The 23,384-nt window shown below is 41.0% G+C and overlaps 1 protein-coding gene across 6 annotated transcripts in view; it reads right to left on the reverse strand.

The window, feature by feature from the left end:
• The window catches only part of LOC140691492 (uncharacterized), a 1,216,370-nt gene that overhangs the window by 24,205 nt on the left and 1,168,781 nt on the right, over window positions 1-23,384 (reverse strand). For 2 of the 6 annotated variants that reach the window (XR_012067171.1, XR_012067172.1), the window contains exons 2-3: window positions 14,617-14,802; window positions 13,825-14,064 (exon numbers count right to left, since the gene is read on the reverse strand). Coding sequence is in view for 1 of the 6 variants with exons in the window: in XM_072955137.1 (XP_072811238.1) it covers window positions 12,014-12,134; window positions 12,412-12,486; window positions 13,165-13,286 (318 nt within the window). In the remaining 5 variants the exon portion in view is untranslated. Of the gene's footprint in view, window positions 1-11,353; window positions 11,728-11,909; window positions 12,135-12,411; window positions 12,729-13,164; window positions 13,287-13,824; window positions 14,273-14,616; window positions 14,803-23,384 lie in introns of those variants that run through there. The other 4 variants (XM_072955137.1, XR_012067151.1, XR_012067158.1 and 1 more) reach the window with 4 other exon arrangements.

Below are 23,384 nucleotides of genomic sequence, written 5' to 3' on the forward strand. Positions count from 1 at the left end.
CCCCAGTGGCTCTATCAGACAAATTAGGGAGATCATCTCCTAAGAGATATAGGAGTATAAAGGTATTTTAAGGATTTTAAAGAGAAAAGAATTTACCTAAATCTGTAAGGCAAAAATCCATGAAAAGCCTTGACGTGGCTTTCTTGGCCTTAGAAAACCTTATTAACATTCTACCCTGAGACTCCGTATTAAAACTTCCAACACAGTCAATTTAAAAAGCCTATATGATCAAATAATCAGATTTAATTTGTAAAGAAATTAATCTTGATTTGGCTATATTTGAGAAAACTGAGGGTAACTTTAGAGAGAAAAAAATTATATTTTAGTGGATATTAAATTCTAGTTTTGTTAATTGAGGTCCATATTTACTAAGACACTTCCCAGATCATTCCTTGCTGTTATGTCACACTGCTGTACAGTTTAATTGAATTATGAAAAGAATACTCTAGGTTTGATTCTGAAGTTCAGTAATCTATCCTTGGGTAAAATTCCAATGCCCCATGACCTGCAGCCAGGGGATTATGCATACTGCAACAGGCATGACTTAAAGAACTGTCTCCAACCTGAATGGAAAGACCCTTTTTCAGATACTCTTAACTAGACCATACACACCAAAGCTGAAGGAAACGGAGTCTCGGATTCATTTCCTATCTGAAACAGCCCCTGCAGTGCACTGGCCTATAGAGCGCTGCTCACCTTAAAACAATGCCCAAATGGAGAAAAAGCTTCCATACCAGGATGAGAAGAAGACGACATCTGAGCTAGACTGCTGACCCAAGACACCGGACCAGGACTGTATACCAATTACTTTGATAATTTCTCCAACCTTTGATTATGAACTACTCCAATTGTTAAGTTTATGATAAATTACCTATGTCTAGTAATTCTGTGTTACCTTGGTGGGTTTCCCTAATACAAGGCTCTAACTAGGTAGCCCTCAGAAACATTATTCTAAAAAGAAATTATAGTTCTGTTTAGGCCACTGTTGATCTTACAAGGTGGGAGATTTCAACTGGCCAATTAATACCTGCTCTGACCCTGACCATAAATATGAACTTTCTCATAGGATCAAACTCAGAAACACAAGCAAAATTTTAACCCAAAAATACAACTTCTCGACTATTAAATTCTTACTCGTGACTTTATTAACGTTACTAGCTGTATTACTTATATCCTGTCTATTTTATAAAATTGTTGTCTATTACATTTCCCAATGTGTAACTAGGCCCACAAGATTGATGATGGCTAAACATCTTGAAGAAACAGATAAAATTTATAACCCTGAATAAAATAAATATAATAGTGTGATTCTAGGTATGGGAATGAGCAAAGAAGTTTAAACACTTCCTGGATCATAATAGAGTAGTAAGACAGGTGATCCAGAGAACTTTTAGTATCAACAGGGCCTGATAAAAAAAACTAACACCTTGAATGGCAACTCAGAAGATTCTTCACCTGAACTAGGAATGAGCCATCCTAGCAACGTGGGACAAAATTGGTCATGAAATGTCTCTCAAAATATTGGTCGAATTTAGGACCAAGGGGGAACACTGTGAATGAAAATACTACAATGTGCATGAAAATACTGCAACCATGACAGTAAACAAAGAATGCTGAATCCGAGTCATCAGCGGCTGCTGCCAACCCCCAGCGAGTACATGCCTACAGCCCGGCCTCTCAGCCACTCACAGTGGTGCCCTCTGAGCAGACTCAGAGTAAGAAAGGACAGGATACTGGCCCTAGATAGCCAGGGGCTTGCCAAAGGAATGAATTCAATGACCCAAATGTTTGCTTCCCACCATACATAGAAAACCACTAAATACTTGAACTTGAGATATCTGGTTTTCTTTAGATAACAAGCAATATTTTATTGTTCCAATTACCTGATCTTTGTTGTAAAGATTCTATTTATCCTAGCTCCTCCCCTACCTCTTGGGAGCAGTCCCTCAGAGTGATCTGAGAGGCTGTCAACCCGGCTCGAGTCCTCCAGCCAAATAAACCAAATCCCTTAACATTTAGGCTGAACGTTTATTTCAATGAAGTCCCAGAATAGACACAACTCATCAATTCTGTAATGGAACACACTGAATCAGGAACCAAAAGCGTGTTTTAGTCCAGAAAATCTCCAGGTTCCTATTTCTTCCTGTCATTATACAATCCCTCCAGAACTCATTACTTTGCTGTCTGCTCCTCTGGCAACCAAACTCAGAGAAGAGTCAACTCAGCAGAGCACCATGCTGGGGAGAACCCCCCGCAGAAGCACTGCAGGCTGCCTTCCCTCCCGCATGCTCTGCTGACCCTTGGTGTCCTCCGTGGAGACCAGGCCAACACAGCTCTTCCCAACAGCTGCAAAGTCGCTCACGTTAAATAAATCATTTTGTTTTATATATTTTACGTATATACCCATCTCTGAAAACAGCTTTGCCAGAAGCCCAAATCTTCAACATTAATCTGCAAAGGCAAATCAGGTCCCAAGGGAAAACAAGTCTTAAGACGACGCTAAGGCCTCCAAAGTCCTCTCCACGACCATGAACCAAACTGCCTGCAGGTCTGCAGCTGCAGGAGGCTACATGTCTGCTTTTAAAGCAACCCCTTTCTGCCCTCGGTTGCTACAATGCCCTTTTATGCCCTCCCATCACAGGGCAAGAGCAGCCGCTGCAGAACCTTGCAGGGCAGCACTGACAGGACTGGACAAAGGGGATCAGAGCTAAACAAAGCATTCTGATGACACGAGCTTGTCACTGTGTCTCTTTACAGATGTAGATATATATAGAGAGAAGTGGTGTGATATTGCTCAAAGTCACACAGCTAATAAGTGGCCAAGTATATAACTCTGCTCCTCCCTCCTGTGTGACGCCCAACTGGGACAACCACAGGGTTCTCTCGTGGCTGCCTGAACAGTCTTTTCCTATCACTCATGACACACAATAGTGTCTGAACTTAGCCTGCATTTGCAGCATCTTTTCCCTCCAGTTTCTCAGGAACAAGGCTGTTCGGGCCTGTATGAATTCCGGCTTCCTGAAATCTCCGTGCTCAGGCTGGTCTTGCCTGTGCATCCGGCCCGCTGCTCAGAGGCTCTTCCTCCCCTGCAGGAGGACGTTTCTAATCTTCACAGGGACACAACCTCAGGGGAGCTCTCCTCTCGCCCTCAGCATGGCAGGTATCCCAGGCCTCATCCCTAGCAGCCCCGTTAGGACGGTGTCTGCCCAGCTCTGCTAGTCAGATCAGCAGCCTCACTGCCAGGGATTATACCCAGGTCACACTGCAAACCTACTGCCCGCCTCACAGCCCCCAGCCAGCAGGTCACCTGGAAGTCACAGCAAGTGCCCCACCCAATCCAGCAGTCTCTTCTTTTGCCAGCACCACTGATGAATGGTTTCCAACATTCGGTCAGTTTCGCACAAAACAGCACCTTCAACTGTGAAATGGGCGGTTTTTCTTCTGCACCTCATCCTTACTGGAAACGTAAAGGGAAACCAAAAGGCCTTTTCTCAACCCTTTTGTGATGAAACCCTCCCACCCACAATACTCATATGCTCAAGAGCTTTGGATCCACATGATTTTCTTTCTCTTAGGCTAAGTGGCTCAAAAAACTAAGGGATTCTTTCTCCTTTGAGGGTATTAGCACTCAGTTTCTCGGCTTTAATCTGTTTTTGTCTCTCTCTTCAGTGACCCTAGCAGTTGCCACCTCTTACTCCCTTCAGCAGCCTCCCTCCCAACATCTAGTCTAGGAAATCAGCTGTGATGAGGGGCACGGGGGCAGTCACAGAAGATGCAACTAAGGCACAGAGAGGCTACATAATTTGCCCAAGAAATCACCTTGAACCACAAACAGAGTGTGTCACGTCCCTCTGTTTAACTCTAATGCTAAGCAAGTTAACTTTTTGTAGATTATGTTTATAAACAGATGAGGTATGAAAATACATACAAGGACACACATCAACTCTAAGATATTCATTAACTCCACTATTTTGTTTCTATTTATTTTATTTCTATTAAAAAATTAAGAACCCCTGCAGTCAATATAGCAAAATGTTACTGGGTTTTAAATCCAGAATATACAGGGGTTGTGTCATTACTCATTCTTGTATGTATTTTCACAAGACAAAATGATTTGAAAGTCTCTCTCCCCGCCCCCTACTCACTACTGGCTCTCACCAGAGCTCCCAGACCACACATCTAACAGCCTTTCACTTTACCCACAGCTGAACTCATCAGTTTTCCCCCAGAACTCCCTCTGCTGCTTTCCCTCCTCAGAACACAGCAGGACCATTATTTAACTCATTAATCCACCCAGAAACCTGGGCCTTACTCCATCCTACCTTCACAGAAATCATTGATCCTTTCCTCTTTACCAACTAAACATGCCTTCAATCTGTTCGCTTTTACCCACTGACCGTCCCACCGCTCAAGTGGAAGCCAACAACACTGCCCACCTGGACTCATGAGTCTCCCAAGTGGCCCCACAGCCACTCTCCCCTACTTGAGACAAATGTGATTGTGTCTCTCCCACGCTTTTGGACTCATTTCAGACCCACTGTTCTTAGAAGAAACTTCAATTTCTTCACCTGGTGAAGGTCTTTGCCATGAAACTGTCAGCTCAGGAAGGGCAGGACACACCCTCGTCCCTCGGCTCCACCATCTGGCAGAGCATCAGCTTGGGAGGATTGAGTTCTTAGCAAACTACTTCACTTATCCATACAAATCCATGGTAGATTAGAAAGATTTTAGATGTTGAGCTTGACTATTAATTTGGGGATTTTGCACTGGCAACCTGCAAGTATATATTCTAATTATTGTGTCTTCTTAAAACCATACCCAGATTAAAGGAGTATTTGTGGAATGTCTTTGGAGTAAAAGGGACTGTACTTTTACAGATTTTATGTTTTAAAATATGAACAACCCGGACAGGGTCAAAAATAGTACCGCCTCACAAGTGACAGAAGACAGGTGAGACGCATATAGCAACAGGTCACAAAGATGGTAAGAGCAAAGTTGTTTCTCCAACCCCCGAAAAAATTCCTCCAAGAACTGAAAACTCAGAAATTTGAAAGTAAAATACTATCATATAAAGAAAGAAAATAAATAATCCTCTTCATCAGGGTTTCTAGATCTGACTGCAGAGTTATTAGCAGGCCATACTGAATCCTAGCACAGAAAAATCAGATGGACTAGTGGTGAGTAAGTTCCAGGAAAACGGCAGTAACTCCTCCACTTGAAAGAGGACACACACTCACTTGTTCAAGGTGATTGTAAACAACATTCTGCAGAAATTCAGAAGATTCAGGCACCGCTTCTAGATGGTGATGACACGGAAGGACGGCTTGGATGCATGCTTCTAACTGAGTCACCGGCATTCTTACACTGCAGGGGGAAATGGAGGCCCTCAGCCAAGAGCACAGTTGTTCCTGTCATGTATCCCAGGCCGTGTCTCGGGGACTCAGTGTACTGTAGCAGTCTGGCCCCAGGTGAGGACCCGCAGCGTGGCCCAAGCAAGCAGGAGGGGCACTGTGCTTGAGAAATCCCATCCCCCATGGGGGCAAGAGGGGCTGGTGGGGTTGTGTGAACCTATAAATGCTGATAGAAATACACCTGCATACATTGAAGTGATAAAATTAACTGTAGCAGGCTATTTAACAAAATTTCAATTGTCAGTGTTAATTTTACCATTCCATTCCGCTTGTCCCCTGCACTCTGAGACAGGCTTAGGCTCTCTCACACATGCAGCTCTGATGCAATAGTTGTGAAGTTATTTTACTTTGCTGCAAGTGTCTTCGCTCCCAGTGTCACTGTGACTGTCGTCTCTTAACACAGTCAGATATCTTCCTGGATCTCTCCCTGAGTTCCTTGCTCCTGCTTCTCAGATCCTGAGATAAAGAACAGGTGAAGGCACATGACTGGAAAAGTCAATGTGGACTTGAGCAAAGTCCTCAGTGACCCCCTAGGTGAGTGCTGCCCACCCCTTACCTTCGATTCTCAAGGTTCTGCCCAGGGTGACATCCAGCCAGGAGAGAGTCCTGGGCCCTATTAAAAGCTGTGTGGCTTGGGTGCAGGGAAAGCTGCAGGAGCTGGTTCCGTAGCCGGTCCCATCCACACCTCTGCTCCTCTCTCTCCCGAGGCAGCGCTGCCAAGCCCCCAGGCTCCCTGAGCTTCTGTCTTTCTCTTCTACTCTACTTCAAGCCCTTTTCCTCTTCCTTTATTCCCTGATTATCCCTAGCTGGAGTGATTTTTCTATCATAGAATCTGAAAAAATTTCCTGCAGCTGAAAAAGAGGTGCCAGAGGTCAACGCGCATATGGTGGTTCCTGAATAGAGCCCCTGGTTAGGGGGACCCTCACCAACACTCATGGGGCATCAGGCATGTTGCAGGGTCGACCACCACCAACAAGAGTTTGCTGTGACACCAAGGCACGCACAGCATCCCTGCTCACTAAATTGTAGTTGTAGTCCTTTATTAAGAAGCAAAAATAAAAAAATTGCTCATGTTTCTTACTAAAATTATTTATGAGGGAGAAAAAGAAATTGTAATAGAAAGAACAAATTTCACTCCATGTTAGATGTGTTCATTTGGCTTTAATCCTGTACCTTGTTTTCTAGGCTCAGACTTGCTATCTCTGCACCTTTTGTAAAAGAAAGTTGCCTTTAGCCTGAAATATCCAGGAGGGTCTATTCTCCGGGCTCTGATCTTTAAGGATATTTGCTCTTCTACACTTATGTATAGATGGCAAGTTGTAAAATAGTGAATAACCTTTCTTTTTTTTGGAGGTTTTACAGGGGCACCATAATTTGACCCACATAGACAGCTGCAGGAACAAAGGATTTCAAGGACAAACAATTCATACAGCAAGAAGTTTGCAACAACCAGCCACATCCCCGCCACTTTTTAGTATAAAAGGAGACTGAATTCTGCCCTGGGGAAGAGAGTTCTACTGGATAACAATATGCCATTTTCTGGGTCTGCCAGCTTTACAAATAAAGTCTCTTTTCCTTACTCCAACATCTCATCTCCCGATTAATTGGCCTGTCATGCAGCAAGCAGAACGAGTTTGGACTTGGTAACAAATTGACTGCCTTAGAGGTAGTATGTCTCCACTGTTTCCTCATTTCCAGTATTTCACAACCTATCAATTTTATATGCTTTTTAACAACATGAACAAAAAACCTATTACAAGGAATTGATTCCACAGAAATAAAATTATTTCTACTCCTTCAAAACTTTTTTCTTTTCTATTTTATTTTGTTTTGCTTATTGAAAAGAAAATAAATTCAAATCTTTTTATTTCACGTATTTTTATAACTAGATATTGTAAATAGTACAAAGATATTTAAATTGCAATAAAAATTGTTCATATATTAGTATAAAGATATATACACAATCAATGCAGATTAGGAAAGGAGTAGATATTTACTAAAAATCCACTGCACATCCAGTCTTTTACAAGCATATACTGGAATATAAGCTCTATTATCCAGGGTCCCCCACCCCCAATCTCACTGCGGAGTCCCTTAGTAATCAACTACCAAGGCACCAGCATAGAACCATGAGATCACTATTTTAGGTATAAATGAGAGTATTAGCTCATTCAATTCTAAAACAGAAACCTTAAAATAAATACTGAACTTACTTACAGATAAACAAATTTGGACACAAAAAAGTACAGTTTCTCCCCAAATTCACAAAGATAATAACTGGTAAAGGCAAGATTTGAACTCATCTGCCTTGAATATAAAGCTAAGTTGGAAATCCCCTTCAACTGTGGAGGACCAGCAGCACAGCCTGTCACCCTATCTTTGTTCAGATCTGGCTTTAGACAGCCTGAGACAGCACCCCTTCCTATGGAACTCGAGGGCAAACAATAACAATAAGGATTTTATATTCAGTAGTTTCTTAGGTCTCAATTATATAAAGTGTCAGCAGGTCAGCAGAAAACTCTGGGAAATATGAGTGGGTCCAGAGCTTTTTGCTGATAAGAAACTCAATCTATCAGGACATAGTGACCTTCCCATGAGAGGCCTCATGGACATAAACTAAAGGCAACTGAGCAATGAAAACTAGCAAGAACATGGAACTCAAGCAAGAAGGATCCCTACCATCCCCTGCCCAGTTGCCTCTTCACCTTTGTGGACAAGACGGCAGAAGGTCCATGTTCTTGTCCAAGTTACAACAACATGGATTCTCACCCAAATAATATTACGACTCTATGCTGTCTTAAGTCCTTTCCAACTAAAATATGATGACACCAATATCTCAGTGGAATGTCTATGTCTCCACTTTCTCTCTTCTATTAGGAGACTATATCTATGGCCACAAACAGAAATTCAATTAAAAACACCATGCACGAAGCCTTGTGAAAGTCTGTGTAAGAGACATTGTTCTCAAGCTCAGTGAGTGAAAACTCAGAAAAAGTGGTCCTTATCCCTCTGCAAGTGGAAGGTAGCCTGATTGTGTGTGTGTATGTGTGCACACGTGTGTGTGTAAATCAAATACAATGTATTCTGGGATGTGCACAGATTTTTTTTATGTTACTATCATTTCATGAGGATGAGCCAACCTTTAAAGTAATTTGAATCTACTATTTTGAGAGAGTCTCAGGATCTTTTGGTGGAGGATGGGAAAGGGGAAAGGAAAGGAGGAAAGAAGTAAATGAAGCAAAGCTGTAAGTATACTGCTAGGGAAAGGCAAGACATTAATTTTGTTCCTACTTGCATCACACACAAATTAGGGACTGGCTTTCCCACATGTCTTGTCAAGCACTGAGTTGCAGAAGAACAGGTGACAGCCCATTTCTCACTGAGCTTTTGACTGTATGTGGCATCTTATAGACGCTAATTATTTAACCTGATCAAACAATTTAGCAGCAGGCTGTAATTCTCCTATTTTGAGAGATAAGAAAACAGGAAGTGAAAGAGGGTATATAGCTTGACAAAAGTCAGAGGACAAGTAAACTAAAGAGGATGAATTCAAACTCAGATCTGAATGCAGAGTCTGATCTTCCCACTCCGAGGGCTGGAAATTCCTTAACACACAGGGTCCCCAGCTCCTCTGCTTTGTTCCTGGCACCAAGCATTTCCCATGGCGATATTCTCCAGTTCTCAGACACAGCGCTCTGTGCAGCCAATAACCTCCATTCGACCTTGATCATCTACCTGTCACGCCCACCAGGCTTCACCAGGCAAGAAAGCTTGCTTTCAACTGCATACAAAGCCACCCCTGTTTTATCCGGGACTCTTCAGCGGCTTTTCCAGCATAAACACAGCCATGAAAGTGCTCACAGTTTGTACATGAGCCACACTACCTCTCTCCATCTCTGTCCCCACCTATACTACTTTGCTATGACCATTTTGAGAATCTTGGAAACAAATTTTTAAAAACAGAAAAGAAAGGATTCTGTAACAAGTACTTAATACTTACAATTTAAATGAGAAGTTACAAAGTGAGTATTTACAAACCGAATCTGCCTTCCTAGGTGTCAGTTTTAACAGTTAAAATATACAATAGCAAAAAATTCTGACTTAAATAATTAACAAAAACATCAACAATAATCTGGAATAAACTCAAAAACAATGCCCATGTTGTACATGGAGGAAGTACACGACTGTACTGTGGGGTAAAGTAAGAGGTGTGAAAGTAGAGACATCAACATTTTGTATGGAGGAAAGCAGTTTTGTAAAAATGTACGTTCTCCTAAAGATAATTCAAAAGTACTAAAAAATCCCACGACAGCACTTCTTTTTTTTTTTAACTTGAAAAATTATATTAGAATTCTTCAGGAATAATAAAGTCATAATACTAACCAAGAAAATTTGGGATCGAAAAGAGAATCAAAAAATCGCACTGTCAGATATTAAATAAATGTTTACAATATGTAGGATATAGTGCTAGTGTAAGAAAGTAAGATTGATAAAAATAAACCATGAGCTCAAAAAGAGACTCTAGTGTACATAAGTATTCTTTACAGGTGGGATTTCAAGTTAAAAAGCAAAGTAGGAATTCAATAATTGTCTTGGGACAATCAGAGAATCCCCTGGAAAAAACAAATTCTATTCCAGTCATAATGACCGCAAGAAAAATTACAGAATGTGATGTGAATATTAGAAAGTACTAATAACAGCGAATATAATTCTTTGCTCATATTAATTCAACTTCTCTTCACTATAACAAGTACCATCATCATCTCCATCTTAGAGATTAAAAACACCTACAGAAGAAATTTATACCATTATAAGAAAGTATTTCTAAGAATAATATCAGGAATAAAACCCAAAAAGAAGACATTTACAATCTTAAGATTATTTTGGGCCACAACAAAAATGAACCTACTGAACAAAATGAAAGGCAAAAAATGACAAGGAAAAGCTCTCTGATACATGTTGATGAAGACAAGGGGTTAATGTTCATAATATACATAGAGCTGTCACAAAGCAACAAGAAGCTGCCTCACTTAAATGTGTGCAAAGGACAAAAGAGATCATTCACTTTTTAAAAGTCAGATGGCTAATGAGTGAAAAATGCTCAATACCTCACTGGTCATCAAGTGCAAATTAAAACAATGAAAAAGTACTTTTGCTCATCATATTGGCACATATTTTTAAAAGATATTCTAGCTAGTGTCCATCTTTGAGAGAACAAACTGTGAGCGATCTTTTGGAGGATGACATGTCAATGGATATGTAAACTCTGAAAAACGTGTGTACACACAGGCTGAACTCCACATTTTGGAATCGTTTCATTTAGAAAAATTCAGTTCAAAAAGATGTACTTATCAGAGCATTTACACAGCACTGTTTACAATGGTGAGAAGAAAAGCTGAAGTGAAATCATATCCAGCGATAGAGAATTGGTTACATAAGTTATTCTACATCTTTTCATGTCCCACAGGAGAAGGAATTTCTAGATTCACTTGAAAGGAGCCTGTGATTTATGTAGTTGTCACATCCAAGGACTAAATTTCCAGAAACTTAACGAAAATAATACTCATACAAGATCACAGGAATGTTTGTATAAGAAGTATGCCAGTCAAACACCCTTTCTGACAGTGGAAAATGGAGAAAACTTAAGTGTCCACCATCAAGACAATGATGCGGTAAATCACGGTGAGCTGTGGGCACTAAAGTTCCGGTGTTTCGGCGTGGTCCAAGGCCTTGTCCACAGTACGCTCCCACGAAAGGTGTCCTTACACAAGAGACCAAACCTGCATATCAGGAAAACCCTCTACTCTATCTGAAAGGACTGGGTGAGTCTGGAGGGAGAGGACGTCTGTGATATATACCTGAGTGAATAAACCGAGCTGCAGAAAACATATAGTATGGCCTTATTTTTCAATAAAGCATATACACACACACATAGACATAGATTTCTCATATACGTGTATGTATGTGTTTATTTATATGACATAGGCATAAAGGTCATGAAATATATACTCCACATTGTCAGCAGTTTTTACTCTCAGGAAAAAAGGGGAAGGGATGTAGGGGACTTTCGGTACCACAACAGATCTCTTTTCAGAATTTCAGTTAAGTATACTTGGAATTTAAAAGTTTATTTAAGTCCAAAGTAAAATGGACGAGGACTCCACAAGACAGAATGCTATACTAGTCATTAAAAATCATGCCAGGGGAGATAGAATATTGTAGAAAAATGTGTAATAAGCCGAATGGAAAATGGAGGTCTCCACACAGTATACAGGCACACATTGCTCGCTGGTTTTTATGACAGAGGTAATACACACTGATGAAAAGAACAGAAAATAGATGTTAATGTGTTAATTATTATCTCTGAGTACTGGCACCAGGATAGATCCTTTTGACCCTTTTTTCAGACATTTATATTAAATACACACTATTTTTCATCTGAAAAATGCATTTTTAGATGTCTAGTACCACACATTGGAAAATTACACGAGTACTTACAGAAACAAATAACTAGGAGACACCGCAGCAGCGTCACAAAGTGTAGAAAGGGCGATCCTGAATAACACCGCACAGTTACATAAGGACCCACAAAGTGAGAGCACCTGCTGTAACAGGGCGCGGCCCCCTTCCATTTGTCAGATGTGTCTTCAGGGCTGAGGCAGTTCTGAGCACGGCCAGTGTCAGTGCTGGTGTCTGGATGGATGCCACTGGAGGTGAGGGCGCCTGCAAGCCGAGAGGAAGAACAGAAATCATCCTCTGCTTTTTCTGTCTTGTTTCTTTGTTACTTTTAAAGAGAGGCGGAAATAAGATAAACTGGATCTTTCCTACTGAAATTTCAGTAATGAAACCATTTTTAAAGTGATCACAACTTATATTCTGCCTATGACTGTCTTTTCAACAAAGCATCATATTTATAAAATGTTAATTAACTCAGTTAATTAACTCCCTGTTGACACATTCTAGTAAAGAGCATGAACTGCAGTATGTAAAAGAACCACACCTGCAGTGACTAGCTCAGCTGTCTTGACGGCAGTGCAGTCAGCCCCCACCATCCCGTGGCCCTGAGCTCCTGATGCTGGTAAGAGAGCGCGCTGCTGCCTCAGATGGAAAGAAAAGGTGAAAGCATTTTCTGAAATCTACAGCACTGACAAAACATAACTGATAAATCCCAGGCTCCTTTGAGGCTGTCATTTTCCGTTTCTGGCCAACACCCGTCAATGAGCAGAACCACCCCATTCCCGAGTCATGGGACTCACGTGGGCAGCAGTTTTGGAGAAATTTCCAGGTATAGAATGTAAACCAACTATACATAAAACTCTGAAAAAGAAAAGATGCAATAATCTGATTTTGGAAGACACTAAAATATTCTCCTAAGCCTTAGTACTTGGAAAGGCTGGGCTTCTACTAAGCCACTTATTTATTTCACAGCCAATGAGCATCTCCCACAAACCCTGTTTCCCTGTGTCTGCTGGGAGCTTCAGGCACATTGATGTTGTCTATCTTATAAGTCACAAGGCAGAGGCGTGTGTCTCACGCTTGCAACTCTCACACAGGCTCAACTCCTAGCCTCACTGTATGAACTTGGCCCCATTTTCTCACCTGTTTATTTGGTATCTGTTCTTCTGTAAGCTGCCTGAAATGCTTATTGAAACAAGTCAGAAGAATGAGTGGGTAGAGAAATGGACAGATGGACAGGTGAGAGATGGGCAGAAAAACAGAGAGTCTCCAAGAGAAGGGGAGCAATCAAAATTACCTATGCAAAACCCTCTTCTAATCAGGGAAGGAAACCACCACGGAGAAGTGTGAAGAGGCAGGTTGCTTAGGACTGTTTCCTGGATTCCATGAAAAGTCACACCAAGAGATGAGAGGGTAGAACTATAAATAATAAAAGAAAAAATTCATGCATGTTTGAAAAATATATCTACATTATGTACTTTCTAAAGAATAGAGTCAAATCAGCAAGGCCCAATAACACAATCCTTGGGTATTTACAGAAGTGAGAATCCCATCTCCAATCTGCAAGGCATCACTTTGGAGCACTGAGAGTCTACACGGTGCGGTCATAAAGCCATCACCGCAAAAGCGATGCTATCCTGCACTTACGAGGAAAGAGCAGCTGTGCTCGGTCTGCCTACACGTGTCTTTTACACCCCTCAGCACCTCTACGGGGGAGGGACGCCTAGCGAGCCCCATCTCTGCAGGACAGAAAACAAGTCCAAGAGAGGCTAAGCCGACCTATCAATTCTCCATCTCACAGGACTTGTCACTCCAGACCAGGACTCGAACTCGGACCCACGTTTGTAACCACAGTACTACCGTATTTTATGTGCTTTTTGTGTGTATAATACATTTGTTTCTGGCATGAAAGGGTATTTAATAAATGATCGGTTGTCTTGTCTATCTCATTAGCTCACAATCTTTATATTTTTGAATTGTACTCTTCCCATGGAGAAAGGAACGGAAAGAGCGGGGATCAGAATGAGGTGGGGCTCCATTCTTTATCTGTTGCCTCATCTCATCGAAGTCCCCAAACAAGGAGATAGAGCAAATGTTCTCGTCATCATTTAAAGAGAGGGCTCCAGTGATGGTGACTTACTCAACTCCAAAACCAAGTCTGGGGGAAGGGCACATGCAGCAACGAGAGCAGTATCACCTGTAGGAAGGCAAAAAGAGCTCAGGGGATGGCTCAATGGGTCAGCCTGATTTAATTTCAATCGATAATACAATAACACACTCTAAAAAATCTAGCATGCAATGGATTTGCTCTTTCTTGACATCTAGCAAGTTTCCACATCTCACATGTAACATTATCACGAACTAGTGAAAGGAAGAGTCCACAGACAAGGAAAATCAATGCCACAGGCAGGCTGAAACACAGGCTGGAGGAAAGGAAGGGAAAGGGCATAGTTAAGAAGAGGCGAAATTCTGGGAAAAAGACATCATCACAAGGAATCTCAAGCATCATCCAGCAATCATATAATCATTCTTTCAAGGGAGAGTTACTTAGGTCCTATTTTGTGCAACATTGTACAGTGGGCGAAGCAAGAGCACAGCGTCCATGGTGGCAGCAAGTTGCGGAGCTCCAATACACTTCTGATCCCGGTACCTTGCACACTTGTCCTCAGTATAAAGGCAAAATATATAGTAAAATAATCCAATGTAAACTCTATGCAATGCTGAAAAAAATTAAAGAATACCTAAATACCTGGACAGACACACCACGCACATTCCTGAATCAAATGACAGCATTCTTGGGATGGCAGTGCTCCCCAGAGCGATCCATATATTCAACGTGGACTCGATCACAATCCCAGTGGGTTCCTCTGCAGAAACTGACTATCTGCTGCTACAATTCATATGAGAATTCGAGGATCTCAGTAACCAAACCGTACTTGAAATAGAAGAAGAGTTTGAGAGGACTTGTAATTCTCAATTTCAAACCTTACAACTGTATCTCCAGGTGAGATTAGAGGCCATTTTTAAGTTATAATTGTGTTTATCCTTATTTTCTAAATTCTGTACAACGAATATACCTGTTAGAATAAGAAATTTAAAAAGTAAAGTATCTTTTAAAACATGCAAACCGATTCATTCATTGGGATGAAAATATTTTGACTATAAAGAAGTAAACAAATATCTAGTGAAAAAGGACTATTTAAAAACAGGAGTGAATTTACATTTTTTGTAAATTGGAAACTGAAAAGCACAAACACATCAAGTTTCTAGGGAGAGTGTTGCAACATATTAATTGTTATTTCCAAAATTCTAATTGAACAATGAAAACTCAAGAAAGAGAAAATCTTGATTGACAGCCAACTGCAAACACATGGAAAGCAAAGGCCTAGAAATCACAGTTCCTTTAACTCTGCTACTAACTCAATAGGAGAGGAAATTCCTCACAGAGGGGACAGTGGAATCCCATGCATAAGACAGGATACACAGTACAAACTGCACTAGAATTGGGGGTGATTTCCATAGAAGAATTCTAAAGTTACAACATTGCTGAAAAACTATAAAAACACTGACAGACAGATTAAAACACACAGTCATATATATTATATAGAAACATATGAAGTCTGCTCCCATGTTGCATAGAAATACAAACATATTTGTTCATTTATGGGCACTGATTACTTTATCCCAGGTAGAATATTTCAACTAAAATAGATAATCAATAATACACTGCTCTTGTCAAAACTAGTTGATAAGTTACTCTGCTATGTATGCATAATGTGTCTAAGATAGATTTAAAATTAGTGAAAAAGATTTTTGTATGGTTTCTTGAACCCTTCTCAAAACACCAAGCTTAATTTTAAAATAAATCTGAGCAGTATTTCTATATGATCTTTTCCCTTGTGAAATGAACAACACAGTCTGTTGTCAAAATTCTTTCCTTACAATGATTCACGAGCACCGTATACTCACAAAACTGCTGGACAGCAAGGCACTATCCAGACACTGTGACAAATCAAATGAAACACAAGGAAGACAGTGATCCTATTCTGCAGGGCTTATAATCTGTTCCAACACCGGGTTTTTATTTGATTTGTTTGATTGGTTAGAAAAATAAAATCACTCAAGTACATTCTTCTTTGAGCATTATGTAAATCATGACTCTCTTTTTAGTGTCATGAGCAGGAAAGACTTGAATATGAATTGATTAGAACAACTAGGCACAATCATCACTGGAGCCTGTGTAATAAATAAGTACATGAGATCTAAAATAAACCTACACAGATCTCTGCAAGGAAAATGAAGAGGTGAGTTCCCCAATGAGAAAACAAACAATCAAGAAATCAAAAAAGGAAAACTTTTTCATTAATGATTCCAGGCAGTAGTGGAGCATGGTGGTGAAGATCACAAATGCTGGGGACAAACATGAGGGTCTGAAATCCCACAGCACTGGGTAGCTGTGACACTGATATTTCAGTGAAATTTTCTGCACCTCAGTCTCCTATCCATAGACTGGGGACAACCACAGCACCCATCTCCTAGAACGGTCTTAAGAATTAAGTTATTTTTTTATATAAAAGTTTAAATAAAATACCTCAGATTTTAAATATTACCCCAAAAGCTCAAGGAACAAAGAAAACAGTGATAAATTGGAGTTCATCAAATGTTAAAAATTTGCTTCAAAGGACACCATCCAGAAGGTGAAAAAACAACAGAGAGGAGAAAATTTTTTCAAATTATTTATCTGATTAAGTATTTGTATCTTCAAATAAAAGAAAAAACTCCTACAACTCAACAAGAAAAAGAGAACTCAATTAAAATGTGTATAAAGTATCTGAAAATGTATTTTTCAAAGAAAATATACAAATGGCCAATAAGCACAATCAAACGATGTTCAATATCATTAGCTGTAAAAGAAATCAAGTCAAAACCACTAGGAGAAACCGCTTCACACTCACTACAGTAGGGTATAATAAAAAAAAGGTGTAACAAGCACTAATGAAGACACAGAGGAAGCGGAGCGCGCAGCCCTTGCTGGTGAGGATGTAACACAGCGTGGCCACTTTAGAAAACAGCCTGGCAGGTCCTCAGAGAGTTGAACATTTGGTTTATGAATGACCCAGCATTTCTGCTCTCTGGTCACACAAGTAAGAGAACTGAAAACAAATGTCCACATAAAAATTCCTACAGGAGTATTCACGGCGCCATTACTCTTCACAAACAAAAAGCAGAAACAACACAAACGACTATCACCTGATGAATGGGTAAACAGTAGGGCCCAGATATACAGTAGAATATAATTCAGCAATAGCAAAGCATAGAGTACTGACCCAGGCCACAACCTGGAAAAACATTGAAAAAGTTACTCAGTGTGAAAGAAGTCAGTCACAATAGACAGTTCCATTTACATGAAATAACTTGTTTTACATGAAATGTCCAGCACAGGCAAATCCATAGAGAGAGAACAATGGCTGCCTGGGGCTGGGGGAGGATGAGGAAGATGGGAATGACTGCTTGTGCATACAGGGCTTCCTGTTGGGGGATGAAAATATTCTAAGATTGACTGCGATGCACAATTCTGGGCTTTGAGTAAAAACCGCTGCACATTTTAATGGGTGAATTGTATTAAAACTGTTAAGGACAAAAGCACCTAGGGCCAGAACCTTCAAATAGTAAATGCAAATTGCTAACTTTTATTACAGGAAGAAGAAACTGCCCTCAGCATGAAAGCAGGAGATCGGCAAATATGGGTTAACAGAATTGGACAAGAGCATTTCACTTGAAAGAGTTGCTGAGTGTACACGAAATATTCAGAAATAGGAAAATCAGCTTGACATCACGAAGAAGCATTCTGCTTCAAATGCAGATCAAGGATTCGGCAAGCCCAGCTGCTAGAAATAACCAGAGAAGAAACCTGGTTCTTACAACAAGCACCAGAGCCAACAAGGAAATGGTGGTGAGGAAAGCAGGCAGCCAAAAATCTGGAACAGTTTGCTACAAATAATTTCTCCACTGAAAATTCAAAAATAAAATGAAAGTGATGCAATGCTGAGCTGGCCTCACGTTAAAGGGCTTCCTCTGCTGCTCGACAGTTCTGTAACCCCGAATGAGAGACTCAGGAGAATCAGCATGGCTCCTGGCAGTCCCCAAGTGACTGCCCACCAGCACGTTTACCACCATCACATCTGCCAGGGTTGTATTGCAGAGAAGAGACCAACTTCTAAAAGGCACAGGAAATGTTTACCAGGGAAGAAAAGGCTGCTGTCAGTCCTGGGACAGAGGCAGTGTGAGCAGAGGCCAGAAGGCTGCAGGTGAACTGGAGCAGACCTGGGGCAGGAAGGGACCACGGAAGAGCAGATCTCAATTTTCTACTCTCTCTCCCTCGGGTAGGAGAGATAAAGCCTGCATCCTTCTCACCTGGAACTGTGGGTTCTGGCTGGCAGAAGTCTTACGTACAGGGAATGAATACTCAAGACTCTGTGGAAAAAGTCACGAAAGAGAGAGGGCGTAGGGACCCAACTCCACGAGCCTCTCAAATGGTCCCATATTTACTGTGTATAATCAAAGGAAAACGTCATTAACAGTTGTGTGATAGTAAGCAGGAACTTGGGGAAAGAAGGATGAGACAGAGATTGTAGAATCCACCATGAGTACAAAGGCTTAGTGTATCTTTAGGTAAGTCATGGGGTGAGGGGAATAAGATACATTCTTTAGACATGTGAATTACAAAGCAGACCACCAGACCAGCTAGGTCCTTGCTTGGGGGATAATAGAGTATCTAACTGCACACAAGCCCAGCCTTTATAGCTGTGGGCCTGGGTCATTGCTTTGCGATGAGCAGAGTGCTATCTAAAACATCATCTACGCAAGCAAAGCATTATCTCTGCTTTTTAAGGCAAGGAGACAGGAGTGAGGATGCACAGGCACTTGCTTGCAAAGCAGTTACTAAGCATACGTTTTCTTCTTAAATTTGACAGGCGGCTGGGGTCTGTTACAATTTGTTAACCCAATCATGGGCTCCCACATGGAACCATTATGGAGGACACCCTAAGGTGACAAATCCTGGCTCTAGGTCTTTTCCTGCCAGCTTCAGCCACTCTAGCAGAGTCTAGGCACATTCCTGAATAATGATCATACAGAACCACCCACACTGTTAACTCCTGGTGCTTGAACCTTAATTTTAGCTCTACACAACTTAACGTAGAAAAGTTTCAGAAATAAAAGATATTATATTTACTTTATATCTCATCATAGGACTGATTTTTCTGATTGCTCTAAGCTGCTTCTTCTTGGTAAAGCACCTAATTCTGCAGGTGAATTCAGTACTTTCTTTGGGCATAACTAGCCAGTTTGGGCTCGCTAACTTCTATTGTTCAAATACCGATACACTTAATTGATTTCATTGTTCATCAATTTCAGCTGGGAGCAGAGGGAGTGTCACTCTGTTCCTCAGCCCAACCTCAACTCTTTATCATCAGCAACTCAGGACTCCGGAAACCAAAAAAAGCTTTTCTTTCCCTTCTACAGTTTCAACAAACCCAACAGGATGCATAAGCCTGGAGAAAGAATTCAACACAAATGTTAAAACAAAAATCAATAAACCTGAAGCAACTCCATCTCCGAATCATGATACACAATGACATGAGATTAAGTGTGTCAGGCCCAAAGCATGGGTGAGCCTGAAAACCTGATTTCTATTCTTCAAAGGAAGGAAAGTTTTCCTATTTTTTATTATCACTCTGTCATTGTTTCTGATTAAGCCAAAAACTAGTGTATGAAATAATTAAGCATTGAAATAACAGATTTTTGTTGTATCAATTACAGAAGGCATTCAGAGGTGTTAGGAAAAACCACCTCTGTAAAAAATGCAAAATTTCTTCCACTGTGAAGAACACGTATACAAAATGCAACAGAGAATTCAAGCTCTTGTGGAGAGGAGCAAAAGCCACAGAATCAAAGCAAAGTCATTACTATGAGTCAACTCAAAATTCACTGGACAATCATGTTCAATGCATTCAATGAAATTTAAAGGCATACTGCAAACCATACACTTAATGATCTGCAGGCTAGAGGAAGAATTTCTCTCTTTAACAGACAAGAGTAATCAATAGGGTGTCCCACCAAACAAGGACCAAAGAACAATCAGGTTTTTAACAGTTATGATAAATCAGCATTTTCTAAAGATCAAAATCCAGAAATTTTAAACATTCATTCACACCACAATGAAACAAGCACTTAAAAAAAAAAAAAGAAAATAAGCACATAGAACATGTACATAGATCAATGAGAATTTCTTGAGACGCTGGAAGAAACAGGCTATAGTCTTTTACTTGAGAAATAAAACTACTTTTAAAGATAAATGCTAAAACACATTTCATCATTCATGTTGCCTTGAAAAATCTGAGGCACTTGTATCTGATTAGAAAAGCAATTCTGAGTAATAGTGTGTTACAATTCAGAGCCAGTTTGCTTTAGAAGAAAAGAGAAAAGAAAAGCTACTGTTTCTCATATACTGCACAAAGTGTGAAGTGTCTCCCTGCCTCTTTCTCCTCCCGTTTTCTAAGCTCATGCTTCCCAACCCTTCTGAAACAAGTATGAGAACCTCTTATTCCCGCCAATATGCCAAATGACAAAAGAAAATCAATTTATTTGTGTAAGTATATGCTTAAACCTTGAACTGGAAGAGAAAGATATCAGAAGTCTATATGGAACTTATTTCTACATTCCTGAAATCACACACACAAACGTTCACACAGACACAGACACAGACACATACCCCCTGGATTACTGGGAAATTCACAAACTTAGGATTTCCATCTTCTAGAAGATAACTTTGTAGTTAGTTTAAAATACAAAACTGTCAGCTTTGGAAAGCCTTGATCACCTGCTAAACCATCCAAATATCAAAGAGACCCAATTAGCCTTCTCGGTAGAATGTAATTTCCCATGATGGCAAAACATACCCTAAAAAGTCCTGGATCTAAGTCTCGTGTTTATCACTAGCTATGATCGTTTTTAAGCACATTAACAGATTCAGAAACGTATGTCTCAACAGCATTTATTCTTATCGAAATAGTATACGTGTTCATTTGCCTATACAGAGACCAGGTCCCATCATGGAGTTTAAGAGCTATTTTGTGTATTGCAATATTTATTTTTAAGTGCAGAAAAGGAGGGTGGGTATTACTCAGTTGTAGAGCACCTGCATAGCATGCACAATGTCCTGGCTTCAGTCCCCAGTACCTCAAAAAAAAAATAAATAAAATAAGGGCATATTTAAAAATGAGTAAAGTTATAAAAAAATGCAGACTAAAAACCACTGCAATCTAGGAGACACAATTACAATAAAAAAAAAACAAGAGTTTCTGTCAATTATTGGCTATTTGCCAATCGCAGAGACAACCAGAAATCACACCTGATAACCATCACGTGTGATTCTCAGCAACCCTACTAAGTAGACACGGATGAGAAACCAGGCTCTGCAGATGAGGAGACGGAGCTCAGAGGAGCCGGGGACGCTGACCGTCCTGCTTCCCGTGACACCACATCAGCCCAGGGCAAGCGCTGACGGAGCTGCAATGAGGGGACACCCAGCTGCATGGAACCTTGGGGCACTGGGGAGTCCCAGAAAACACTAAAAACTGTTCAGTGAAAAACCAGCTCAAATATAATACACTGTGCCACATTCTTTAAACAGGGAACATGAGTGAGACCTTTTTGATGCCTCCGTGTCCTTTCTGCCATCGTCAGTTACTTGCCCTCACAGCGTGGCCAGTGATGAACTGGACCCCATATGAAGCGCACTCAGATGGCAGAGCATTTGAAGCTGGTTTATGAAGTTTGTAAGACTCTGTCTGTGCCTCACACAGGCGGTCATCCATCACTTCTCACCGGTGTGGACGTACCACCTGAAATCACTCCTTTCTGCTTTTTAAAATCCCTTCATCTACTCCAGACTTTTCAACAGCAAAGAAGCAGCTAAACCACAGACAGTGGACAGCTTTTCACCAAATTTCTTGAACAGCCCATCGGACTACCTGGAAGCCCTTTACTTTTATTAAACCCACTTCCAGGTACTTCATCATTTTCGGATTGGTGGACTTGGCCTCTGACTGAGCTACTCAGAGAGCTCCCAGCCTCACATCCGTGAGAGGACCCTGCTGTTGGGAGAAATCAGTGAGAAAGGCGTACATACCCCAGTCATGTCTGCATGACTAGAAGTGCCACAACGTGCTAAAAATTTATACCATCATAACCCCTGGGCTCCCATGGACTGGTTTCACATTAACCAAACTCATGAGACACTGATGCAAGAAAACCAGAAATTTAACTTATTAATGTAACAGAAGATGTGAAACTATGAACCAGACTGCAATATCAGAGTTCAACCATGAGTATATGTTCTCCTCCACGGCCCAAACACGGGCAGGCAGTCACATGGCAAGTGTGGACAGAAGCAGAGCAGGAAGGATTTCTAGATGAATTCAATGGACTAAATTTCTGTTATACCAACAGATCTGCTGCCTGGAAAACAATTAATTCTAATCACGGTGCACTCTTCGTGGACAGTTGCCGAGACACGACTGTGAGCACCTGTGTAACTCTCCTTTCCCTGTCCTTTCTGGGCTAGTTGATGCACAGACGTACAGAAATCGAGGGATGCAGATACATCTAAACACCCAAAGCCCATTCTGGGAGCCACAATACCATACAGCCAGGGTTAAAATACTTGCTCTGCCACTTACTAGTTCTGTGACCTTGGTCAACTTACCCTCTGTGTGCCTCAATTTCCACACTGTAAAACTGGGATAACAATCAAACCTTCCTTACTCGCTTGTTGAGAAGATTGAAGGATTCATTTCTGTAAAACGCTCAGAAAAGAATGTAGCACATTTTGGGTGCTCAACAAATGTCAAATTAATATTACAGTGGTTTACAAGTCTCCTTCCTAATCATCTTCTGTGTTTCCTGGCTAGACTAATACCCAAAGGATATTCTTATTTCTCCTTTTATAAACTCATGGGATGCACCCTTCTGTTCCATCCCACCACCTGTTTAAACTGATGGAAGGGATACCTCCTCCCCAATCCTCTGGGCCATGCAGAGTGCTACTCCCTTCACAGCCCTGACGCCTGGCCCACAGCTAGCCCTCCTCACATTAACAGATTGAGTTGTGATTCCAGGGAGACAAGCAGGGCATGTGAAACCCTTCCTTTCCCTCCAGTGTTGACTACCCTAGGGAAGCACCCTGGATGCTCAGCTGCATTGCAGAACAGCCCTGTGCATGATGGGGCACATTCTCTCAAGGGAAGGCTTGCTGTGGCCCAGAGATACCTGGGACAGGGTGAGTCTCTACTTCTGGGACACAGTATCATGGCACTCATTTATCCACAGCCCTGAAGTTCATGGAGAACGTGGCTTCATCAGTAACAAAGAAGACATTTATCACCTGCCTACTCTTGTGTCATCTCTCAGTTGGCTGCTGGAGACAACATGTGTATAAGTATTGGTTCCCCTTAG

The sequence above is a fragment of the Vicugna pacos genome, chromosome 35 (genome assembly GCF_048564905.1).
Source record: "Vicugna pacos chromosome 35, VicPac4, whole genome shotgun sequence".
Classification (NCBI taxonomy): domain Eukaryota; kingdom Metazoa; phylum Chordata; class Mammalia; order Artiodactyla; family Camelidae; genus Vicugna; species Vicugna pacos.